Genomic DNA, 22,150 nt, shown 5'->3' on the forward strand with positions numbered 1-22,150 from the left:
TCAGTAACTGATTATACAATTCCATTTACCAAATAACATGCATATCCCATAGCTACCAAATAGAACTAAACCAAGTGTCTCAAATGATAATTATATGTTTCTTCGTATATACTCTTGGGGATCAATTTATAAGATGATATATACTTTGGCGGGATTTATTTGTGTGCTAAATTTAATCACCACAGTAAGCCTTCTGCTATAAAATAAATATATAATTGTATACATAAACACTGCCTGTACCACATTTTGGGGCCCTGGTGGCACAGTGAGTTAAGTGTTGGGCAGCTAACTCAACTGCTAAGATCTAATAGCCCTTTCCACTGTTCTTTGGGTGTCACTATTATAAATGGTGCACTACTAATCAAAAGACCAGCAAGTCTGATGCACCAGGTGCAGGAGAGAGCTGAGAAGTATGCTTCTGCAGAGAGTGCGGCTGCGGAAATCCTCTTTGTTATTAGGTGCCTGCCAGTGGGCTGGGAATCACCTGAAGGAAGCCCTGCGCGGGCCTGCATCCTCTTCACCAGTGCTACGTGTGAGCGCCTTGTCGCAGCCCCTGTGCCAATCCATCTTGTCCTGGATCTCCTCTATCTTCACTGGCCCTAACCCTCCTGAGAATTGGGGGAGTCCTTTTCCAGGAACTGATCTTGCATCATAACATAGCCCCCAAATGTCACCATTCCTGTTTCTAAGGATCATTCTGGACATACAAGAAAGATTTGTTGAAGCCAAAAATCAGAAGCAATATGATATTGCCATGAAATATATGGAGAAAAAAATAAATAAAAGGACAATTTTCTGACTAGAAACAAATTCCCAATTCTCAGAGGAAAATCCTGATGATTAAGAACCTCACACAAGTGGAGTTATTACAACTGACAAACTGCCAACCTTGTCCGACTTTTCTTCATCATCAGACTAAAGTTTTTTAAATGTGTAATTTGTATGTATGTATTAAAAACATAACTATAGGTTTACAGGTAATGCTTCCAAATCTGGAGACAAATAAAGCTACTGATAATAAAAGATTGTGATAATTAGACAGAAAAAAATGAGATATACAAAGTAAGTCCGAGCCAACTTATGTTGAAGTCATCAGAATGGAATCCTGTCATCAGTTGGGGATACTTTACTTTAGTACCTTTTGACCACAGGTGAGGGGCAATATTTCTCATTTGAACTGTATATCTTTTTTTATATATTAGCATACCGTCTTGATTTCTGTAGCATTATAATCAGCTTAAAATTAAGTAACATAAGTCTCCAAATGTATTATTTTGTTTATCCTATGCTTTTTAAATAGAAGTTTGATAATAACCTCTCTAAATATACTTTCTAGGATTTATATTGGTATGGCATAAAATATACAGATCCTCTGGTGGGAAATTCATATCTTAATATTACGTCTTCTAACAATCACATTGCATTCCAGTTTATTTAAATATCAGCAGTACTTCATAGCATATACAGTTTGGAATTGCACATATGTTGCCATCTTGATAAGTCAATAAATTAATATCAATACTTTGTTGTTATTGAAAAGATGGTTATCAGACTTACAATTCTCAAATTTTATTTTATACATAAAAATACAATTAATTCTTAATAACGATAGAGTATCACTTACTAAAGTCACTTATTAATTGTAGTAAATCTCTATAGGATTTTCTACCTGATCATGTCATCTGTACATAAAAACAATTCTATTTATTTAGAATCTGTTAAAAATTATGTCCTTTATTTGTCATATTTCATTGGTTATAAACATCATTTTAAGTTGTATAAGTGAGAGTAGATACCTTGGTTTTGCCTCTCCCAACAGGGGTAAATATTTCAGTATCTCATTATTAAATATGATGTTAGCTCTACATAGTTTGTTGATGGTCTTGCTACATTGAGGGACTTCTACTCATTTGTAGTTTCTTTAGGTTTTTACTTACTAGTGTGTGCTGAATTTCATTAGCTTTTTTCCTCTTTTTATTGAGATTAACATATGGATTTTTAAAATAATTTGTTAATCAAAAATTCTAATAATTTGTTTTGCATATGAAACAAGTCTTGCATTTATGGGAAGAAATTCTCATTGTTCTATGGATTATCCTTTAGATAGAATGTTGGATTTCATTTGTTACAGATGTTAGCATCTCTGTGGCTGTTAGGCATACAACAGAAAGAACACAATCCTCTCCTGTGTCCTCCTCACAATAGTTGTTATGTGTGAGCCCCTTGTGGTAGGCATTGTGTCAATTTGCCTCAAGGTCTCCCCCTTTTCCACTGCCCCTCTACTTTACTACGTATGACGTCCTTATCCAGGGATGTTCTCTTCTGATAACATGTTCAAAGTACGTCAGAGGAAGTGTCACCGTCCTCATTTCTTAGGAGCATTCTGGCTGCACTTCTTCCAAGACTGCTTTTCTTTTCTTCTGGCAGTTCATGGTATTTCCACTATTCTTTGCCAGCACCATAATTCAAATGCATCAATTTTTCTTGGGTCTTCCTTATTCAATGTCCTCCTTCCACACGCATATGAGGCAATTGCAAATATCATGACTTGTGTCAGGTGTACCTTAGTCCCCCAAATGCCAACCTTGTTTTTTAATACTTTAAGAGATCATGTACAGCATATATGTGCAGCAGATTTGCTTAATGCCATATATCATTTCATTTCCTGACTGTTGCTTCAATGAGTATTGATGAATTTCCCGACTTCAATCTTTTTCTCTATTTACCGTGATGCTGTCTATTGGTAGCATAGACATGTATGTCCATAGTTAAATTACCTTTAGTGGTGCAGTGAGTTAAGCATTGGGCTGCTAACCGTAAGATCAGTGGTTCAAACCCACAAGTTGCTCCAAGGAGAAAGATAAGGTTATCTGCTCCCATAGATCTTTATATTCTCACAAATCTTTTGAAGTAGTCATGTTCTGTCTCATAGGGTTGCCATGCATTGAAATCAACTCTCTGCTAGTGGGTTTGGTTGGAGTTGGTTCACAAAATATTGTTTAGTTTCTTTTTCTCCTAATGTATATATTTTATTTACAATATAATCTACCATTTTAGCATGAGGATTATAATGATTCACAAAAGAGTTAAAATTTGTTTTTTCTTCTATGTTCAGGATGAATTTCTATACATATGGTATTATTTCTTCCTTAATTGCTTGTTTGACTTGACCATATTTCTTGACATAACCCAGAATTCTAGAATTTCCTTTGAGGAGATGTTTCAGAACTATACATTTTCTTAACTAATTTTGTAGATATATAAATATACAATTTTTATGAGATGCTTTTACTTACATGAGTGTAAATGTTTGATCCTATGAATTTGCATTTCTAAATAAATATATTTATATTCAGTTTAAACCCATTTTAGTTACATAACTCAAATCTTGAGAAGTTGTTATTTATAGTCCCATTTATTAAAATATTTCTTTCTGAGTGGAGAACATCCAGGCCCACCAAGTCTTGAGGACAATAACCCTGCTCAGAGCAGCCAATGCACAGAAAGGACCATATGGTCGACCCCACCATGAGACACCAGATCCCTCACTGATCCATAGCCCTATAGGGGACAACACTGGAAACATGGAGCAGGAATTTCACCCGAATTGAACCAACCACACTGAGGTAAAACACTAAGGGCATGTAACAGAACAGCAAGGGGAACAGAGCAACGAGGTCCCCAGGGAATACCAAAAATAGACTTTGGGGTCAGGATGTGGCACCCCATCAGATTCCACCAGAAAACACTTGTAAAGGTCAACAAAGAGATCTTGAACTATTTACAGGTTTTTCTCTTTTTTTGTCATTGGTTTTTTGCTGTTGTTGTTTTGTTTTGCTTTGTCTTATTTTTTGTTTTGCTGTTTGTTTTGCTTTGTCTTGTGTTTTGTGCATAATACTATTGCTACAGGTCTATCTAGATAAGATAGGTGAGATAAACAATCTGGAGGAGAAAACAACCAGACTTACTGTTCCAGGGGAACATGTCAGGGGGGAGGCAGGGGGAAAGGAAGTGGGTGTTAACAAACCCAGGGACAAGGGAACAACAAGTGATCCAAAATCAGTGGTGAGGAGGGTGTAGGAGGCCTGGTAGGGCTTGATCAAGGGCAATGTAACTGAGAGGAATTACTGAAACCCAAATGAAGGCTGAGCATGAGTGTGGGACAAGAGGACAGTAAAAGGAAATAGAGGAAAGAACTAGGGGGCAAACGGCATTTATAGAGGTCTAAATACAGGCATGTACATATGTAAATATATTTATATATGATGATGGGGAAATAGATGTGTACATATATTTATAAGTTCAGAATTATAAATATATAGCAGATGGACATTGGGCCTCTACTCAAGTACGCCCTCATTGCAAGGACACTTTGTTTTTTTAAACTGGCATGCCATGATGCTCACCTTCCTGACACAATTGCTGAAGGCAAAATGGGTGCATAAGCCAAATTGGTGAAGAATGCTGATGGTGCCCGACTATCAAAAGATATAGGGTCTGGGGTCTTAAAGACTTGAAGATAAACAAGCAGTCATCTAACTGAGAGGCAACAAAGTCCACATGGAGAAGCAAACCAGCCAGTGTGATCATGAGGTGTCAATGGGTTCAGGTATCAGGCATCAAAGAACAAAAAATCATATCATTGTGAATGAGGGGGAGTGTGGAGAGGAGACCCAAAGCCCAACTGGACATTCCCTTACAGAAGGATCATGGGGAGGAGATGAGCCAGTCAGGGTGTAGTATAGCAACTATGAAACTTACAACTTTCCTCTACTTCTTTAATGCTTCCTCCACCCCACCCCCGACTATTATGAACCCAATTATACCTTACAAATCCAGGTAGACCAGAGAATGTACACTGGTAAAGATAAGAACTGGAAACACAGGGAATCAAGGATAGATAAACCCCTTAGGGCCAATAATGAGAATAGAGATACCAGGAAAGTAAGGGGAAGGTGGGGTAGAAAGGGGAACTGATCACAAGGATCTAAATATAACCCCCTCCCTGGCGGATGAATCAGAAAAGTGGGTGAAGGGAAACATAGGGAAGTGTAAAACATGACAAAAGAACAATAATTTATAAATTATCAAGGATTTGTGAGCGAGGGCAATCAGGGAGGGAGGGGAAAAATGAGGAGTTGATACCAAGGGCTCAAGTAGAAAGAAAATGTTTTAAGAATGATGACGGCAACAAATGTATAAATGTACAATGGATGGATGTATGGATTATGATAAGAGTTGTAGGAGCCACCAACAAAATGATTTAAAAAAAAAAAGAAATAAAAGCTAAATAAAACCCCAAAAAGAAAAATTATTTCTGTCACAATATCTGATTTATCTTGTGTATTTTCTTTCCTCCATGATTATTTGTGGCTAGCAGTCCAAGGCTTATCCAGCAGTGCCACCTGGGCTCCGTCTCCGTGATTATTTGTAAGGATCCTGTTTAATTTCTCACAATTTGTTGTATGTTTCAGACAACTCTCCACTATTTGTTTCTGCTGGAATTTTGTTATTATCAAAGACCATTTTTCTCCCAATGCACTGAATACAGTTTGTGGCCCAGATATGGTCTATCTTGTTAGGCACTCCATGGACCCAGGATCGCAATGCCTATTCGGTTGTTGGATAGAAGGGTTTATGGAAAAATTCGGTCATATTAACTGGTAGTGTTTTTCATGTGTTGTCCAGTCTTCCTTATTTTCTATTCACTATTGTGATAGGTAGGTTTGTTGTGCTAACATGGCCAATGTACACACATGAGATTGGTTGTAGGGGGAGGGATAAATGGCTTGGCAAGCCTCTCCTCTCTCTCTTGCTCTTTGATCATCTGACAAGTATGTGGCTCCCTTGCTCATTCTGTGCCCCCATTTTCAAGTGATACTACTGTGGGACGCCGACCTGTGGACTGTGTCGCTGTCACTTGAGGTTCCTTCAAGACCTGCTTTGCCACACTACTGGAAGTTACATCTCTTGAGCTGAGGACTGCTGGACCCTGTCATCTGGCTGACTGTTGGTGACCTGCTTTGCTGTTTGCTGCCTGTGGCCGGAGAGCCTGAATTGCTCTACAGAGGACTACCTGCGGCCCTCAAGACTTGAAGGACTGCCAGTGTCTCACAATTGTCTCATGGTGGTGAGTTGCCCTGAGCCATTTGTACTGCTCTATAGATTAGTTAGCTGTTTATTTCTTATCCTATCTATATGTCTAGCTATATAAATATACACAAAATTATTAGTGTCCTGGTTTTGCTCCTCCAGAGAACCCTGCCTAGCACAATTATATTAGTTACTTATACATATTGATATCCCAACCATAATTCTAAATTTATATCTCTTTTTAAAGGTATATCAGTATTTATTTCTAAGCTCTTTCATAAAAGCTGAAAATTTTGGAATGTAGTTTCTTAATAAATTAACCCTTTGATATTATTGAGATTTATTATTCCTGTTAATAACCCTTATTATTAATTTTTTCAACTTTTTCGGGTACCAACATAGACAATTCAGGATTATTTTACTATCTTTAGGATTCTTCTTATTCTGTTGCCTTCTATTTTTATCAGTCTGACAATTTCTCCCTTTTCTTAGAAGTATGCAAGTCATTGATATTTAATGTCATTTAATGTCTGTTATACCTTTATGATAGTTTTCTAATTTTTATTTTTCACAGGTAAAGTTACACTATAAAATATATATCTTAATCACTATCTGTGTTAGACAGGGTACTCTAGAGAGATAAACCAGATTGCTGATAATTGTGTGTGTGTGTGTGTGTGTGTGTGTGTGTATATATATAAAGATAGATATATAACACAAGAAATGAACTGTTAAATTTTATACAGATAGATAGATATATAATACAAGAAACGAACAGTTAAATTATAAAGCAGTACAAATGGCTCAGTGCAGCTCACTCCTGTGAGAGAGTTGAGACACTAGCAGTCCTTCAAGTCTCGAGGGCTGTCAGGTAGTCCTCTATATATAGAGAGCAAGCTAGGCTATCCCGGCACAGGCAGCAACAGCAAGGCAGGTCACCAACCATCAGCCAGGTCACCAACTGTCAGTCCTCAGCTCCGGAGATGTAAACTTCATTCACGTGGTTTTAAAGGGACCTCAACTTACAGCGACACAGTCCACAGGCTAGGCGTCCCACAGGCATCCCACAGCAAGGCAGATGCACATTGGTCCAATGATTAAAGAACGAGAGACAAGAAAGGCGAGGCTCACTGAGCCACTTATCTCGCCGCCCTTCAATTAATCCCTCTTGTATTTATCAGCCAGGGTGGCACAATAAACTATCTCGATCCACCCCTTGCCAAACTGACACCTGTACACAATTCTTTAGCCATATAAACTTATATAATTTCCGGACATTGATGAAATCACATTTATACTTATCATCAATCATCTATCATACAGCTAAATGAAAACACACTGAGTCTAATTGTATCTGATATATCACACCCGAACAAAGAAAAGATATGCAATAAGCACATAAAAAGAAAATACATTGACAATTACAAACCTCGCTTTTGCAATTGATCATGTGGTCGTAATTGATAGGTAGAACTACCTTCTACTGCTACCCATTCTGTATTACCTTTGCCCTCAGCAAGCACCTCAGCTGGCTGTGGTTTTTGCCTGGTGGGTTATCCTCAAGTGATATAACACTTCATATACATATGAGATTCTTACAACACAATGCTTAAATTCCACATTTCTCTACTTTTATTCCACTTATGTATTTTACTTTGACATAAAACCTATAATAATTATTTTTATTAAAATTATGATTTAACATATTTATTAAGTAATATGTTTTATTCACTGTATATTCACTGTTTCTGTTATGTATTATTCTATTAAATGTATTTATATTGTCCTTAGTTTTAATGAGATTTTTCATGAAAGACTTTCTATAATGTTTCTTGTATTATAGATCTGCTGGGGATGATTTCTTTTCTTTTATATGTCTGAAAAGTCTTCAGTTCAGCATTACTTTTGAACAATAGATGTGTTGTGTGGTAGTTGATGATTTTATGTCAACTATTCCTAACTCAGAGTGGAGTCAACCTGTCAATCAAGTGATGGTTTGATGATACTTTCCTAGGGGTGTGACCTTTTGTATAAGACTGGGTTACTCTGGAAGCTGCTTTTCTCTTCGCCACTCCACCTTCTTCCTTACGGAGACCCTAAGTCTCCCTTGGGGTACTCCCCATGTGGGCCTCTGCACCCTATGAAATGTCAGTGCCCTACTACATTTCCACTGACCTTGTACTTATGCAGCTCTGCCCACCAGCCTGTGATCTTCTGCATTGCCCATCACCCTTCTGCATTACCAGCCTGCAGCTGCGTGAGTCTGAAGAGGGTCTTCACTGGCATCAGATTCGTGCACTTTAGTTGGAATGGGCTGGGATACCTTCTTTTGATATAAGATTATTTGTTGATATGAAAGTCTTTCTTATACATATATGAGGGTCACTGGATTTGTTTCTCTACACAACCTAGCCTAACACATGTTGAATACAGAATCTCAGGTTAACAGTATTTTCCTTTGTTTGTTTAATATTGTTTAAAAATATATAACTCCATTGTTTTCTGGTTTCCATTGCCTCAAGTATGAAACTGGCTGTTACTATTATCTTTATTACATTTATTTAATATGTCTTTTATAATCCCCCTCTGAATGCTTACACTGCTTTCTTTTTACTATTGATTTCTAGTTATTGAATTGATGTAGAATGGTTCCTTCATTATTCTACTTAAAGTTGACAACATTTTATTTTCAGAGTTATAATTATCACGGCATTGGAAAATGATTAGTTACTATTTCAGTATTCCTTCTTTGTTTTTGTTCTTATTTTGTCTGGTTTTTTTTTTTTCTGCCTCCTTATGCCTCTCTTCACCTGAGTTAATACGTACTTACCAGGATCTGGTCTTCTGTTCACTCATTTTGTTTTGATTTCCCTCTTGTTTTACTTTTCTTAGCTCAACTTATTTTTGTTTATCACTAGAAGATTGTGATGTGTAGGTTTATTTTGTCAACCTGGCCAATAGGAACTGTGGGATTAATAAGGTCACAGTTTGATTGGAGGGCAAAGAGATAAATAGATAAGTAAGCCCCACCCTCTTTCTCTCTTGTGATCTGGACCAGCTTGCAGCTGCCTTTGCTAGTTCTCTGCCTCAACTTTTGAGTTACACTACCTGTGGGAAAGCCAACCCATGGAACATGTTACTGGAGCTTGAGGTTCCTTCAAGACCTGCTTTGCCACACTGCTGGTGTACACATAACCTGAGCCTGAGGTGGGTGGATCCCATCGTCTTGCATGGCTTGAGTTTGTAATCCCATACAGGCCTGCTTCAGTAAGCTCCTGAGCTGCTGACTGTTGGTAATCCCACTCTACTATTAGCTGCCTGTGGCCAGGCTGCTTACATGCCCTAAGGAAGACTCAGCTGTCTGCTTTCTTGACATAGGACCCAGTAGCCCTCATGAGTTGAAGAAGTTCCAGTATGTTAATAAGTGAGTTGAACCAAGCCATGGCTGTGTTGATTAATTAGCTCTTATATTCCTTCATGTTATATATATATCCATATATATATATATAATCATAATTATCATAGTTTTGTTCCTCTAGAGAACTCTGTCTAATAGACAGATAAAGATTAATATTTTCACTAATTTATTAAACTAGTTAAAATGGATATTTGAATATGCTTGTGTACTTACTCTATTACCTATATGCAAAATATATAGTGGTTTCTATTATTGTATTTTCATTTTGACTTGACCTTATATTTTCTTATTTCCTTGCCTACCTGAAAAAAATTTCAGTTATTATTTGTAGTTTTGTTTGGAGTTTGTTTTAATCTGAAAGTGTTATAGACTTCTTGCCTCCTCACCCTCCTCCTTCTCCTCCTCTTCCTTTTTCTTCTACTTCTTATTTTTTCTTGGGTATAGTTAAGTTTCTTGTCATGAAATTGAGCCTTTTAAGTCTTTTAAATTTTGTTCACTCACTTATTGCTGTGGAGTTGATTCCAACTAATATTGATCCTAGAAGACAAGGTAGAACTTGCCCTGTGGGTTTCTAAGACTATTTTAGAGGGATAGAAGACTCATCTTTCTCCCTTGTAGTGGCTTGTGGTTACAAACCGCAGACCTTGGGGTTACCAGCCTAATGCATACTCATTGTACCACCAGAATGATTATGTAGGATTTCCTTTCTGGATAGTGAGAACACATCCCATTATAAGCTGTCACTTCTGGGAATTGTTCTACTTTCATTTATGGAATTTTTCTCTGGCCTGCCATTAATATCCAGATTCATACTTAACCTAAATTGTCAAGGAATCCCTCTGGAGATAATCTGAGCTCCCTTTGTGCAGCTCCATCATTGATACTTATCAAATTTAGCAGTTTGATCATTGACCAATCTCTCTTAAACTCAGAAAACATACTGGCCACTGCTTAGCCTTTTCATTTTTATATTTACCCAGGCTCCTTTCTGTGCTCTAGCCTGCAATCTGTCTTTAGGTAGTAAATTGGGACATTAAAAAGGAGACCCCTGTATATCATTTGTTTCCTGCTCTCAATAATCTCACTATTGAACCTTTGATTATCCAAGGTGCACATCTGTAAACTATGTATAAGATCTTGGATTTGACTTTCTATAAGTTTAAGGCAGGGGACAAATTCAAAACAAATAACAACAACAACAAAAAGCCACTGCCATTGGTTTCCAAGAATGTAGATCTCTTTTGGAGCAGATCATCTTTCTCGCCAGGAAGTGCTGGCGTGGGGATTAAACCACCAGCCTTATCATTGGTGAAACCGAAAGACGAACCTGTAGAGTTCAGTCCCTTTTATTTCATCTGTTCCTCTGACAATAGATATGGAGGTTGCCATCAGTCAGAATGGACTCAATGGCAGTGAATGAGGCATCACATTGCTGGTTTATTATTAGATAAGAATGCACTCTTTTCTAAAGTAATTATATGCATTGGACTAAGAAGTCCTCATTATCATAGAACAGTAATCGTTCTGTTCTTTTATCATTTTCCCTTTTGTCTTCTTCAAGAAATATTTTTATTTTGTAAAGCCCTTGGACGCTGGTGGCATGGCTGGTACATGCTGGGTTGGCAACGATAGAACAACCGTTGGAAACCACATGCCTGTTAGGAGCTAGTCTCCGAAACCCACATGGCAGTTGGACTGTCCTTTAGGGTCACTGAGTCGGAATCGACTCAATGACTTTGTTGTTGTTCGTTCGTTTTGAAGTCAGTATGATATTGTATTATAGTGTCTTTTGTTAGTTGCACTAGTGAAATATTTACTAGGTTTTTTTAAATATCTAACAGAAAAAAATAAATTAGCTTGTAATTTTTACCATCTTTAGTCCCTAACCTTAATAACACTCTGTCCTGGAAATATCAAATAGAAACCTCCTTCCTCAAATCCACAGCTTTAATTTGGGGTCTTTGAGGTAGAACGGAAAGTCAAGCAACCACAACAAAGAAATCTACCCGAGATTACTTTGAGAGGCGGATGCCATTCTGATAGCAGGCCCTGTTTATGTGCATCATAAGTGAGACTATAGGCATTCTTGGCAACGACATGAAGCAATTTAAAAGTTCCTCCAAGCTAGAAACAAAAACACAACATCATGTAGAAAATGCACTTTGTTTGGTAAAGAACAAATCACATAAGATTAATTTAATAACGCCCAGAGACTGAATATAAAACCTTAACTTTAATGCAGGCACCAGAGACAGGTCCAACCAGATCTCCCAGAACTTTACAGATGCAAACAGATTTGCGTTTGGAAGCTGCACTAACTATTTCAGGCCGCTAGGGTATCCTTCAGTAAATGACTGCTTCAATGTTCCAATCGTACTTAGCTCACTAAAGCAGTAAATTATCCTAACTCTGAAATTCCCAAACTGGTTCTGAAGAGCTAAAGCCTATGGCAAACCAGCATGCCCCGGTCCTTTAGCTCATTCCATTCCTGCCTCACCCCATGCTTTAAAAATGTCCTCAAAATCAAGCATCAACAGTTGCCAAGCAGTTTGGAAAGACAATGCCATCTAGTCCCCCCAGGGGTGCGGGTCTGACTCCTCATAGACTCTCCAGAATGGGGAGGGAAGGGGATATTAGCACTTGATTGTGCCAATCGGGCCAAATAGGAACTTGCATTTGGGGGAAAAATTAGATTGTTATTGAGGAAGTAGTTCATAGCTGAGAACGTTCGGATTCTTTAAACAAGCAATATAAAAATGTGCTAGGTTTTCCTAGGCCCCATGCACTAGCTGCCCACATTGCTAATGTCTTTTTTATGTCTCATGACACCACAGAGGTGCTGCAACAAATAAAACGCTTCATAGTTTAAAAAGTACCCCTTTGCTAAACAGGCTAACATTCTTCAGTTTTATTAAGATCAGGCAGATGCCTGTGTTATCAGCGCTACGTGTGTTACATGTAAGAACATCTTTCTTAGTTGGAAGCAGATGCTGAAAGGAAGCACATGCGCGGTCTAGTGCTGGAATGGAATGCGCACAGCTCTCTGTTCTCTGTATTGCCAGTAGACTTTTAACGAAATTACTGGGAATACGTTGAAAGCTGGGGACATAAATATTTGGAAACATTAATCGTATTTCATAAATATGTTTCCAACATAGGATTAACACTGAAAAAGCAAGAGAGAGAATACATATGCACTGCTTCTAGGTCATGGCTGTCAACGTAGTCCAGTATCTAGGCAGATGCATGAGTATCTGGATAAACTATTTGTCAATTTCTGGCGATGGCTCTGATTCCCACAGCAATTACGGGTAGCGAATTTAGGCTCAACTATTTAGAAAAGCGGCCTTATTGAATTTACAAACAAGGCCCTACCATGTTCCATTTCCTTAGCAAGATATTAAATCAACCGAGCTAAGCATGTCATCATGGCTATAATTTACGTGATGTGACATGACAGTTAAGATGAACTGTGGTAATTTGTTAGAGCTTTCAGTATTATTGTAGTATCAAAAATTTATATGGTTCAGTTATTAAGGCAAATTGTTTCATTCACACTGAGATTTCTGACAGCAAACTACCACGGGCTTCCACATTGCATTAAAAAATGTCTTCCATATTCAAACACTTTGCACACCCTGTTACTGTAATTTTGCTCACTGAATGGAAACTGGAGCACAGACAAGCACAGCTTTTTTGATGTGAAAATGATCTGTAGGGGACTGTGAAGGACTCCATTGTGGGTGGTTATCAGAAAGAGGTCAGCCAGTATAAGGGAAGTTATCTTTAAGAAGCAACAACTATGAACAGGATGTCCAAATTCTTTGCTCTGATGATATTTAATATCCCATCTGCTTGCTTTCCTTCTGTCAGGTTGATTTTCAGCCAACAGAAAGAAAAACCATGTGACCATAAAAGCCATGATGGGAAAATATAGCAAAATACATTTTTATTGTAAGTTATCTGTAAATATATTTCACAATAGTCAGAAAAATGAGACCTTGGCAACTTATCCAATTTTGACCCAAGGATCTTCTTTGAACTCCTCAGAGAGGAAAAGCATTTAAGAATGACAGTTTCATGTATTTCAAAAATCCCTTCTCTCATTGTTGAGGACAAAGGAGATTCTTAAGTAGAAAAGGACAAAATGACTTCTTGCCACAAAGAGCTTCCAAATAAAATTTTAATTAGATTTTTATTATAGCGATTGAATTTTATGGAACATACGCTGTCTCTTTAAAATACATATTCATTGACAATGGGCTGTATTCATTTACACATTCTTTTATAATAGCATTTAGAAGCCTGTTAAGAATAAGAAGTTGACCGTGAGGTGAAAATGTTTCAATCGGCTCAAACGACTACTCTCCAGTCACTGAGCAGTGTATGAACTATTAAGTTTTCTTAATCAATACTCAAATTTAACTCAAGAAAGCCACTAACTAGAAATATGCTTTTATTTGTCAATGAAGGATATTTTTTAAAAAGCAAAAATCCATTTTTATCGACGAAACTAGACCTTAAAGCCTATCAATTTACTACATATTTGTTTTGCTTTATTTCCCATGACTATTACAGCGTCTGGTAGGATGAGTCCATTTGTGTATCAGGTGGTAGTGTGTTAACTCTCACATGACAAACAGATATTCACATTTAGAATTGATAAAACAATCTTGCTTCCAAAAATCATTGCTATGGAAACTAAAGTAAAATTCTAAACAACACACCCTTCCAGATAGAGTAAATATACAAGGAAGAAAAAGATTTTTAAAAAACCCCAAAAATCTAAAGCAACGTCCCTCCCCCCCCCCCACCTGTTTCTGAAGCTCCTGCATGAACTTATCTGTGCATGTTTTTATATATCTCTTAGTGGACTTCAAAACAAACATGCGCCTCCAATCTGGCACTTCTTTCAGAGCAGCACACTTTCTGAGAAGCAGGAAATATGTTGTTTACAATAAGCTGCATGGCAGGCATTACATTAGTTATGCACTAGCTAAAAATTCCAATTTACAATCGTAGAAGGCAGAAGGAAAAATAGCTCCCCTGAATATCACAAGGAATAAGGTACAGACGAGGAAAACGTTAGCAAGTACACTACCACAGACAACCCTAGAAACATTGCTATCTCAAGTCGACACAAGAAACATCTCTTGGTGAAGAAAATTGGCCACACTGAATATCCTCGAAGCTGCATTAAGATATTCATGGTTTCAAAAAGTTGACATACAATGCACATTGTCTAGTGTCTTCACTAGTCACACAGCACTGAACTTCCGGTCCACGTACAACGCCTGCCTTCTGGGCACACGGGGAAGCACTAAACTGCATCTGATCAGACAATCCCACGTGGTATGTGTTTAGTTCCACATTTGCTTAAAAACAAACTAACTGAAGTTAAGTGTTTTCAGGGTTGAATAGTGAGAAGCAAACAACAGCAGCCTTACTTTGTTTCCCAGGTACGGAGATGGCGCGCTCCAGTAGTGGTCCTGCGGCAGGGTTTGTCGGGCCTCTGCTGTATTGAAGCTGAGCTCCTGAGAGGCATCAGAATCGCCCTGCTGGGGAGCCACCCGGGTGTGCCCAGCGATGTCAGTCAGATACCAGCCATTCATGTCTTGTATCTTCAAGAAAACAGAAAGCTCATTAGATGGAGGGAGGGGTAGCCTTTAGGGAGAAAAAAAGTGAAAATTAGGAAACTATCACAGTTGAAGAAAATCATGAAACTGAGCATACCTATTTACATAGGTGGCTTATTTTGTCCTGCTCTAAGATTTTTTAATAGCACTACATAGGCTCATATGTGGTAAAGTAGAAGGGCAGCGAGAAAGAGGATCCCTTGACAAGTGGATCCACACATGGCCGCAACAATGGGCTCCCGCACGATGGTGAGGATGGTGCAGAACGGAGCAGGTGCAGAGAATAAATTTTACAGAGCAAATAGAAAAAGAAAAAAAAAGATGTGACAAATATCTGAGTAACCAATTTGAACCTAATTTTCAAGGGATGATTTGGGAAAATGATAAAGCCAGCAAAATAATTTTTATCCTTTACTTTTAGTATTTTAACCTTGCCCCATGATACATATAACTGGCCAGGAAATGCTGCTGAAGGGCCATGCTGTGTGCATGTCATGAATAAGTTGACTTTGTATCTCTTTGGAGCCAAAATCCTGGAATCACGGGGACTGCCCTAGTGGGATGGGAAAGCGATCAAGGACACGAGGAAGAGGGTGCGGGAGAGCTAGAGTCGTGGTCATCTTCTCTAGGACAAAACGTGTGGAAAGAGACGTGAAGTAATGTATTCCATTCTCTTGTTTCCTTTCGCATGCCACCATGGAAGCATTCTGAGAGAGATCAGGACTATCCAAGGGAATTCTTTTCTGGAGACTTGCTACACTGCAAAATCTGGTATACCGAAATGAATGAAGGCTATGTTCTCATTGCCACTGAGTCGATGCTGGCTCATAATGAGCCCCTGGGGGCTTCTGCGAGGTTACTGTCTACAGAAGTACAATGCCCAGTTTTTCTTCCAAGGAGCTGATGATGGTTTTGAATGCCCCTGGTTCCTGAAGGCTATGTTACATCTTCTGAGCTCTATGCACAAGACAAACAGTGAGAAGCCTTACATTTTTTTAGTCTCCACATGGATTTTATCTGTACTAAATTCTTGCTGATATTTATCTGCAGTGTGAACAGCTTTGCCTTCAGGCAGAGTGTGCTTGATAGCAGATTGCTATTGCTCTCCTAGCCAGTCCAGAGATGGGCCGCATAGCCCTTAGTGCCTTGCCTGCATATGCTTCTGATGGGATTCGGGGCAGTAGGGTTCACATTGTCATGCGCCGTATGTACCCTAACTGCCTAGGTTGGAGGGCCCTGGGTTGATTTGCAAGATTTTCTTATTTACAATAGTGCTGGTATCCCAGTCATGGTGTAGTGGATGTGCATTGGGCTGCTAACCACAAGGTCCGTGGTTGGAAACAACCAGCTTGCTATTGAGGAAACTATGAGGCTGGATGTTTCTGCAAAGTGTTTAGTCTGAAAGCCCACAGAGGCCCGTCTCCCTGTCTGACAGGGCTGCTATGGGTTGCAAGCCACCATGATGCAGAGTTTTGCTCAGGTTGGTTCCCACTTCTGTAGTCCTGCCTTCAACTCTGATAAACTGATCTGCCATCCATTATGACTCGGTGATGGTTTCTTCTGGTCTCCGTACCCAGCAAGAACTCGCTGATGAAAGTTGAAAGGGTGGAGGGAGGGTGGGTTGGAAATGGGCAACTGATTACAAAGATCTACATATAACCTCCTCCCTGGGGGATGGACAACAGAACAGTGGGTGAAGGGAGACGTCTGACAGAGCAAGACATGACAAAATAATAATTTATAAATTCTCAAGGGTTCATGAGGGGGGGGTAGTGGGGAGGGAGTGGAAAAAATAAGGAGCTAATGCCAGGGGCTTAGGTGGAGAGCAAATGCTTTGAGAATGATGAGGGCAATGAATGTACAAATGTGCTTTACACAATTGATGTATGGATGGATTGTGTAAGAGTTGTATGATCCCCTAATAAAACAATAAAAAATAAAGTTGAAAGGGAACAATCTTGGGCAGTAGTTTATTCAAATAGAAATAATTGTGGAACATAATTCTCGTCATAGCACTTTCCTGTTTAAAATCTTTAAATGATTCTCGAAGTATAAGCTCCTAAGGTCTTAGCATCCTCGGTCCTCTATTGTATGGTTTCTCAGTCCCCTTCTCTGCCTCTTTCTCTAGAAAGCATTTGCCACTAACCTACCAATCAGTGACATTGCGTCAATGTGGGCTCAGAGCAGCCCGTGTCTGAGGCTACAAATCTCTAGGGGCACAGGTCACCTCAGTTTTCTCCTGAGAAGGGTCTGATGGGTTTCAACTGAGACCTTGTGGTTTGCAGTCCAACACTTACCCACAGGGCCACAAACCACAGAAGCTACTTGAGATTCCCAAAGGTCTAATTTGCCTCTCGTATTTTCCCTAGAGTCAAGATGGAGTGCGAAGTTTGGTAGAGACTGGAGGTAGGGATCTTGTCGATACTAGAGTAAGAAATTTCCAGTAGCAACGAACTAGTTTAAGTAACTTGAAAAATTTCAAATCAACTCTGAACGAAGCTATTTTCCAAATTTAGGATTCATTTTAACAAGGAAAGAGCCCACGCAACTTCAAATTATTACAAGAAACTGATGAGTAAGATGCATTGTGTCTATAGATGAAAAGATTTTTTCACCTGTGTACAAGAATCAATGAGGAAATGAGGTATGGAATTCTTTGGATAATAACTTGATGCATTCTCTATTGAAATGTCTCCCCTTGGGGTTAAATGAACACCTGCTTCATGACTGTTTCACACACGAACCATGAAACAGTGATAACACTCCTGTCTGCATAGGCTAAGAGAAGGCAGACACTACGTGGTGGCCGACCAAACCCCGCAGGCTTTGATCAAAGACAGCCCGACAGCATCTGGGAGGAAATGAACTCATTCTCTGTGAGAACTTCAAGTAGACAGACGCTGAGGTAAAGGAAGAAAAAGAAGACAAAGAAAGGAACGCCTTACGAAAGAAAATACAGCCGCCGCCGCCGCAGCGGCCGGTAGAGCAGCGCGCACACGGAACGCTGTTGCTTACGTTGCCGTACGTCCAGTAGGCGCTGTGACATCTGTTCGAAACCCCCGAACAGAAGCACTCGTCGCAGCCCTTCGTGTTTTCCTCCTGCAGGTTGAAGAAGCCGGGTTTGCAGCGACTGCAGTCTCGTCCTTCAACGTTCTCCTGCAGATGAAGTTATGTTGGAAACAGTGAGAGTTTTCAAAGGGAACCGTTTCCCATAATGATTTCTGCATAAACAAAATAGACACAGCTCACTCCTCCTGAAGCCCTCTCAACCATTGTGGGAAAAGTACAATGCTATCCAAACATTTATCTCCAAGACTCTTTAGTAAGTTATTTTGTCCCTAATCAGACTTCTGGACAGAATTTTGGACAGTAATTTGTTGTTTTGAAATGTACAATTTTGAACATCTAATAAATTGAACAAATTAAACTGACCAGAAGTTGGTGAATTTGGCTAATTATTCATTGACAAAGTCTTTATTGGTAATCTTAGACCAATATATGATACATTATAAAACATGAATGCATCGATATAAAGCAGATTACTGATATTACACAGATCATAAAATACTGTCCCATTAAAAATTTAAAATGCATACATTTGAGGCAAGCAAAAGGACCTAACAAGCAGAGAAAATGGGGCAAGAAGTGATAGCATTTTTCTGTCCAGGCTAGGAAAAAAGGAGAAATGTTTTCTTTTCTCAGCTTTTATTTTTCCTTTTATTTTTTTAATCATTTTATCGAGGACTCGTGCAGCTCTTATCACAAGCCATGCGTGCAACCTTGTGTCAAGCACGTCTCAGCTTTTGTAATGCTAAATTTCATACAGCAACACAGTCAGTATTCGCATAGTAATATCACAGGAAAATTCCATTCACATCTGGTAATGTCTTCATTCTTTTTCTGGTGGTAGGCATTACAGATTGAATTGTGTCACTCAGGTGGTGGGGGGGGAGTGTATCAATTAGCTGGGCAATGGGTCTCAGAATATTTTACTACCATCCCTTTGGTGTTTTGATATGGCTACCTTATGTGTTGTAAGTACATCTGCGGTATTTACAGGTACTACAGGTAGCTCTATCAATGAGGCAGGATGCATCGGGTTAGGTTGTATTTTGAGTCAATCTTTTTCGAGACATAGAGGGATTTAAAAGACAGCAGAAGTCAAAGGGGCCTGTTTTTACCAAAAAAGAAGAGCCAGGAGCTGAGCGTGTCAGAAAAGCAGAGTAACTCTCAAACCCAGGACACTCGGGAAGACAAGTAGGGATAAGAAGAAGAGAAAGCCTGGCCACCGGGACTCAGACGTCTAGCCTCCTCAGCTGTGAGAGAAGAGATACCTGCTAATTACAGCCTTGTGCTTATGGTGTGCGTGACATTTAGCAGCACTAGATCAGGAAGACAGCGGGACTACAATCTGAACTCAGAACCATGAAGGCTGACTCTATAACAACACACTGAGGAGGGGAGCATCCCTCTCATGAGAGGATGACTAATCTTATCTAATAGCACCAAACAACAACTCCCTGCTCTCCATGACACTGCATCTCAATATTCCCGTAATGTACATTCACTTCACGTGTCCTGTCTTCCTTTGAATTCCCATATTTCTGAAACTTTCCTTTTCCTCAGAGAACTAACTAACATTTCACTTGTGTTCCCAATACCTTTTATACATTGCCGTGTTATTACCATCACACACACTCACACACATGCACATACACACTATTTTTTCTAAGAGTGGTCTCTTCAGCTGTCCCACAATCCATTCGGTGACAAAAATCTTGGCTTCCTTAGCTTTACTCCCTGTCATGAGTCACTTCTGACTCATAACAACCCTGTTAGACAAACTAGAACTGCCCCAGTGAGTTTCTGAGACTGCAACTGTTAATGGGAGAAGAACGCCTCATCTTTCTCCTACAGGGTAGCTGTTGGCTTCGATCAGCTAACCTTATTGTTAGCAGCACAGTGCATAAATCACATCACCACAGCTTCTACTTACCTTTATACAGAACTAGCAGGGTTCCCTTACAAAATGATAACATTTTGTTTAATTTACATTAATCTACTCATCATTGTGTTTCTTATGCACAGTCCAGTACTATGCCCATAGATATTTATTAACACTTGTAAATAAAGATTGTATAAAAGATAGAGATAGTAAAATCTAAAAATGGAAAAATGTAAAAGAGGACAGAAAAATAGAAAAACTCATTAGAATAAACAGTGGAAGGGGGTACTTTTATATCCCAGAGAATAATTTGTTTTAATGACCTTTTTGATTGAATTTTTGCGACTATAGTGAATTTACAAATACAATCACTTAACATTGATGGTGTTTTAAACATGATGTTGCTAGACTTTGTTCATTTGTTAAGTTTCAGCACCCTGATGGGCGTATATCCAAATAGAAATCCTGCTCTTGACCTTCCTGGTGTTTTATTTTTAAGGCAAACTTCAAATGATTTGGGATGATAGATTTCAGCCAAACTAATCACACTCATTTCAGACCTACGGTAGCAAACAAATCCCCCAAGCACAGAAGTTGAGAGCATCTTCAGGCGAGCACACAGGCAGGAGAGATGCGACATCCCATCATGATAATTTAGCTTATTCCACTGAGGACACCCGGTACAGCTGCTCTGCACACTGTGTTCTAATGTGCTCGGTAGAAGCTACGATTCATTTACTCTAATTTGAAAGCTTCTAATACCACTTTTCTGAGATTCAGACGGAATCCAACAATTGCATATTTTTAGACATCAATTACATTTTCTTTAACTCCATTTTAGCCTTGTAATACGACCTTGAAAATATGTTGAATAATTACAACATCCAGTATAATTTAATAACCTGAAGCAGCACATTAGGATAGGAATTGTAGGGAATAAAAAGATGGATGGGCCAAACCCTGTCTTCAAAAGCTAATGACTAGTTAAGTAAAATGATATGTTCACAAACTATAATGCAAGAACTATGTTAAATTGATCTCAAAAATAAAGTAAACTATGGTAAAACAGAGGAGGATGGGATAATTCCTACTATTAAAGTCTTATTTTATGTTGTTAGGTGCTGTGATAGGAAGGTTTATTGTGCCAGCCTGGCCAATGAACACATGTGGGATTAATTGAAGGGCGGAGAGATACATGGCTCGGTGAGCCTCACCTGTCTTGTCTCTTTCTCTTTGATGATCGGACCAGTGTGTGGCTGCCTTAGCTGATTCTCTGCCTCAACTTTCAAACTACACTATCTATGGGACATCCAACCAGTGGAGTGTGTCACTGTAGTTTGAGGTTCCTTCAAGACCTGCTTCACCATACTACCTACCGGTGTATACATCACATGAGCTGGGGACTGTTGGTGACCTATCTTGCTGTTTGCTGCCTGAATCTCTCTACAGAGGACTCAGCTGTCTGCTTCCTTGACGAGCACTGGCAGCCCTCGAGACTTGAAGGCTTGCCAGTGTATTAGCTGTCTCACAGAAGTGAGTTGAACTGAGCTATTTGTACTGCTCTATACACCAATTAACTGTTTCTTATGTTCATATCTATCTATCTATCTATCTATCTATCTATCTATCTATCTATCTATCTATCTATCTATCTATCTATCTATCTATCATCTACCTGTAAAATCATAAGTGTCCTGGTCTTGTTTCTCTAGAGAACCCTGTCTAACGCAGGTGCCATCAACTCAGTTCTGACCCATAGCAACCCTATGCACAACAGAACAAAACACTGGCCGCTCCTATGTCTCAAGTCTAGGAAAATTCCTGTCAGATTAGAAATTTGACAAAATCTTGTAGCATGGCATATAAATTCAATCTAATGGCAGAGGTAGAGGAAGGGACTCTTGCTATCATGGGAACAAGATATTGGGAACAAAGAATAAATAGAAAATTAGAAATTTCATTCTTTATTTATTCTTTCCAAGGTATGAATTGACTACTTCCCCACAATTAAGAATTTCACAGAGTACTTGCAACCCAGAGGCCTAGCTCTCAGATTAG

The 22,150-nt window shown here is 39.0% G+C and overlaps 1 protein-coding gene across 1 annotated transcript in view; it reads right to left on the reverse strand.

Moving 5' to 3' along the window:
* LAMA2 (laminin subunit alpha 2) overlaps window positions 1-22,150 on the reverse strand; it is a 636,281-nt gene that overhangs the window by 329,240 nt on the left and 284,891 nt on the right. Inside the window, exons 11-12 of the mRNA XM_075554570.1 lie at window positions 18,163-18,303; window positions 14,959-15,132 (exon numbers count right to left, since the gene is read on the reverse strand). Of these exons, the coding sequence (XP_075410685.1) occupies window positions 14,959-15,132; window positions 18,163-18,303 (315 nt within the window). The remainder of the gene's footprint in view (window positions 1-14,958; window positions 15,133-18,162; window positions 18,304-22,150) is intronic.

Source organism: Tenrec ecaudatus, chromosome 7 (genome assembly GCF_050624435.1).
Source record: "Tenrec ecaudatus isolate mTenEca1 chromosome 7, mTenEca1.hap1, whole genome shotgun sequence".
Classification (NCBI taxonomy): domain Eukaryota; kingdom Metazoa; phylum Chordata; class Mammalia; order Afrosoricida; family Tenrecidae; genus Tenrec; species Tenrec ecaudatus.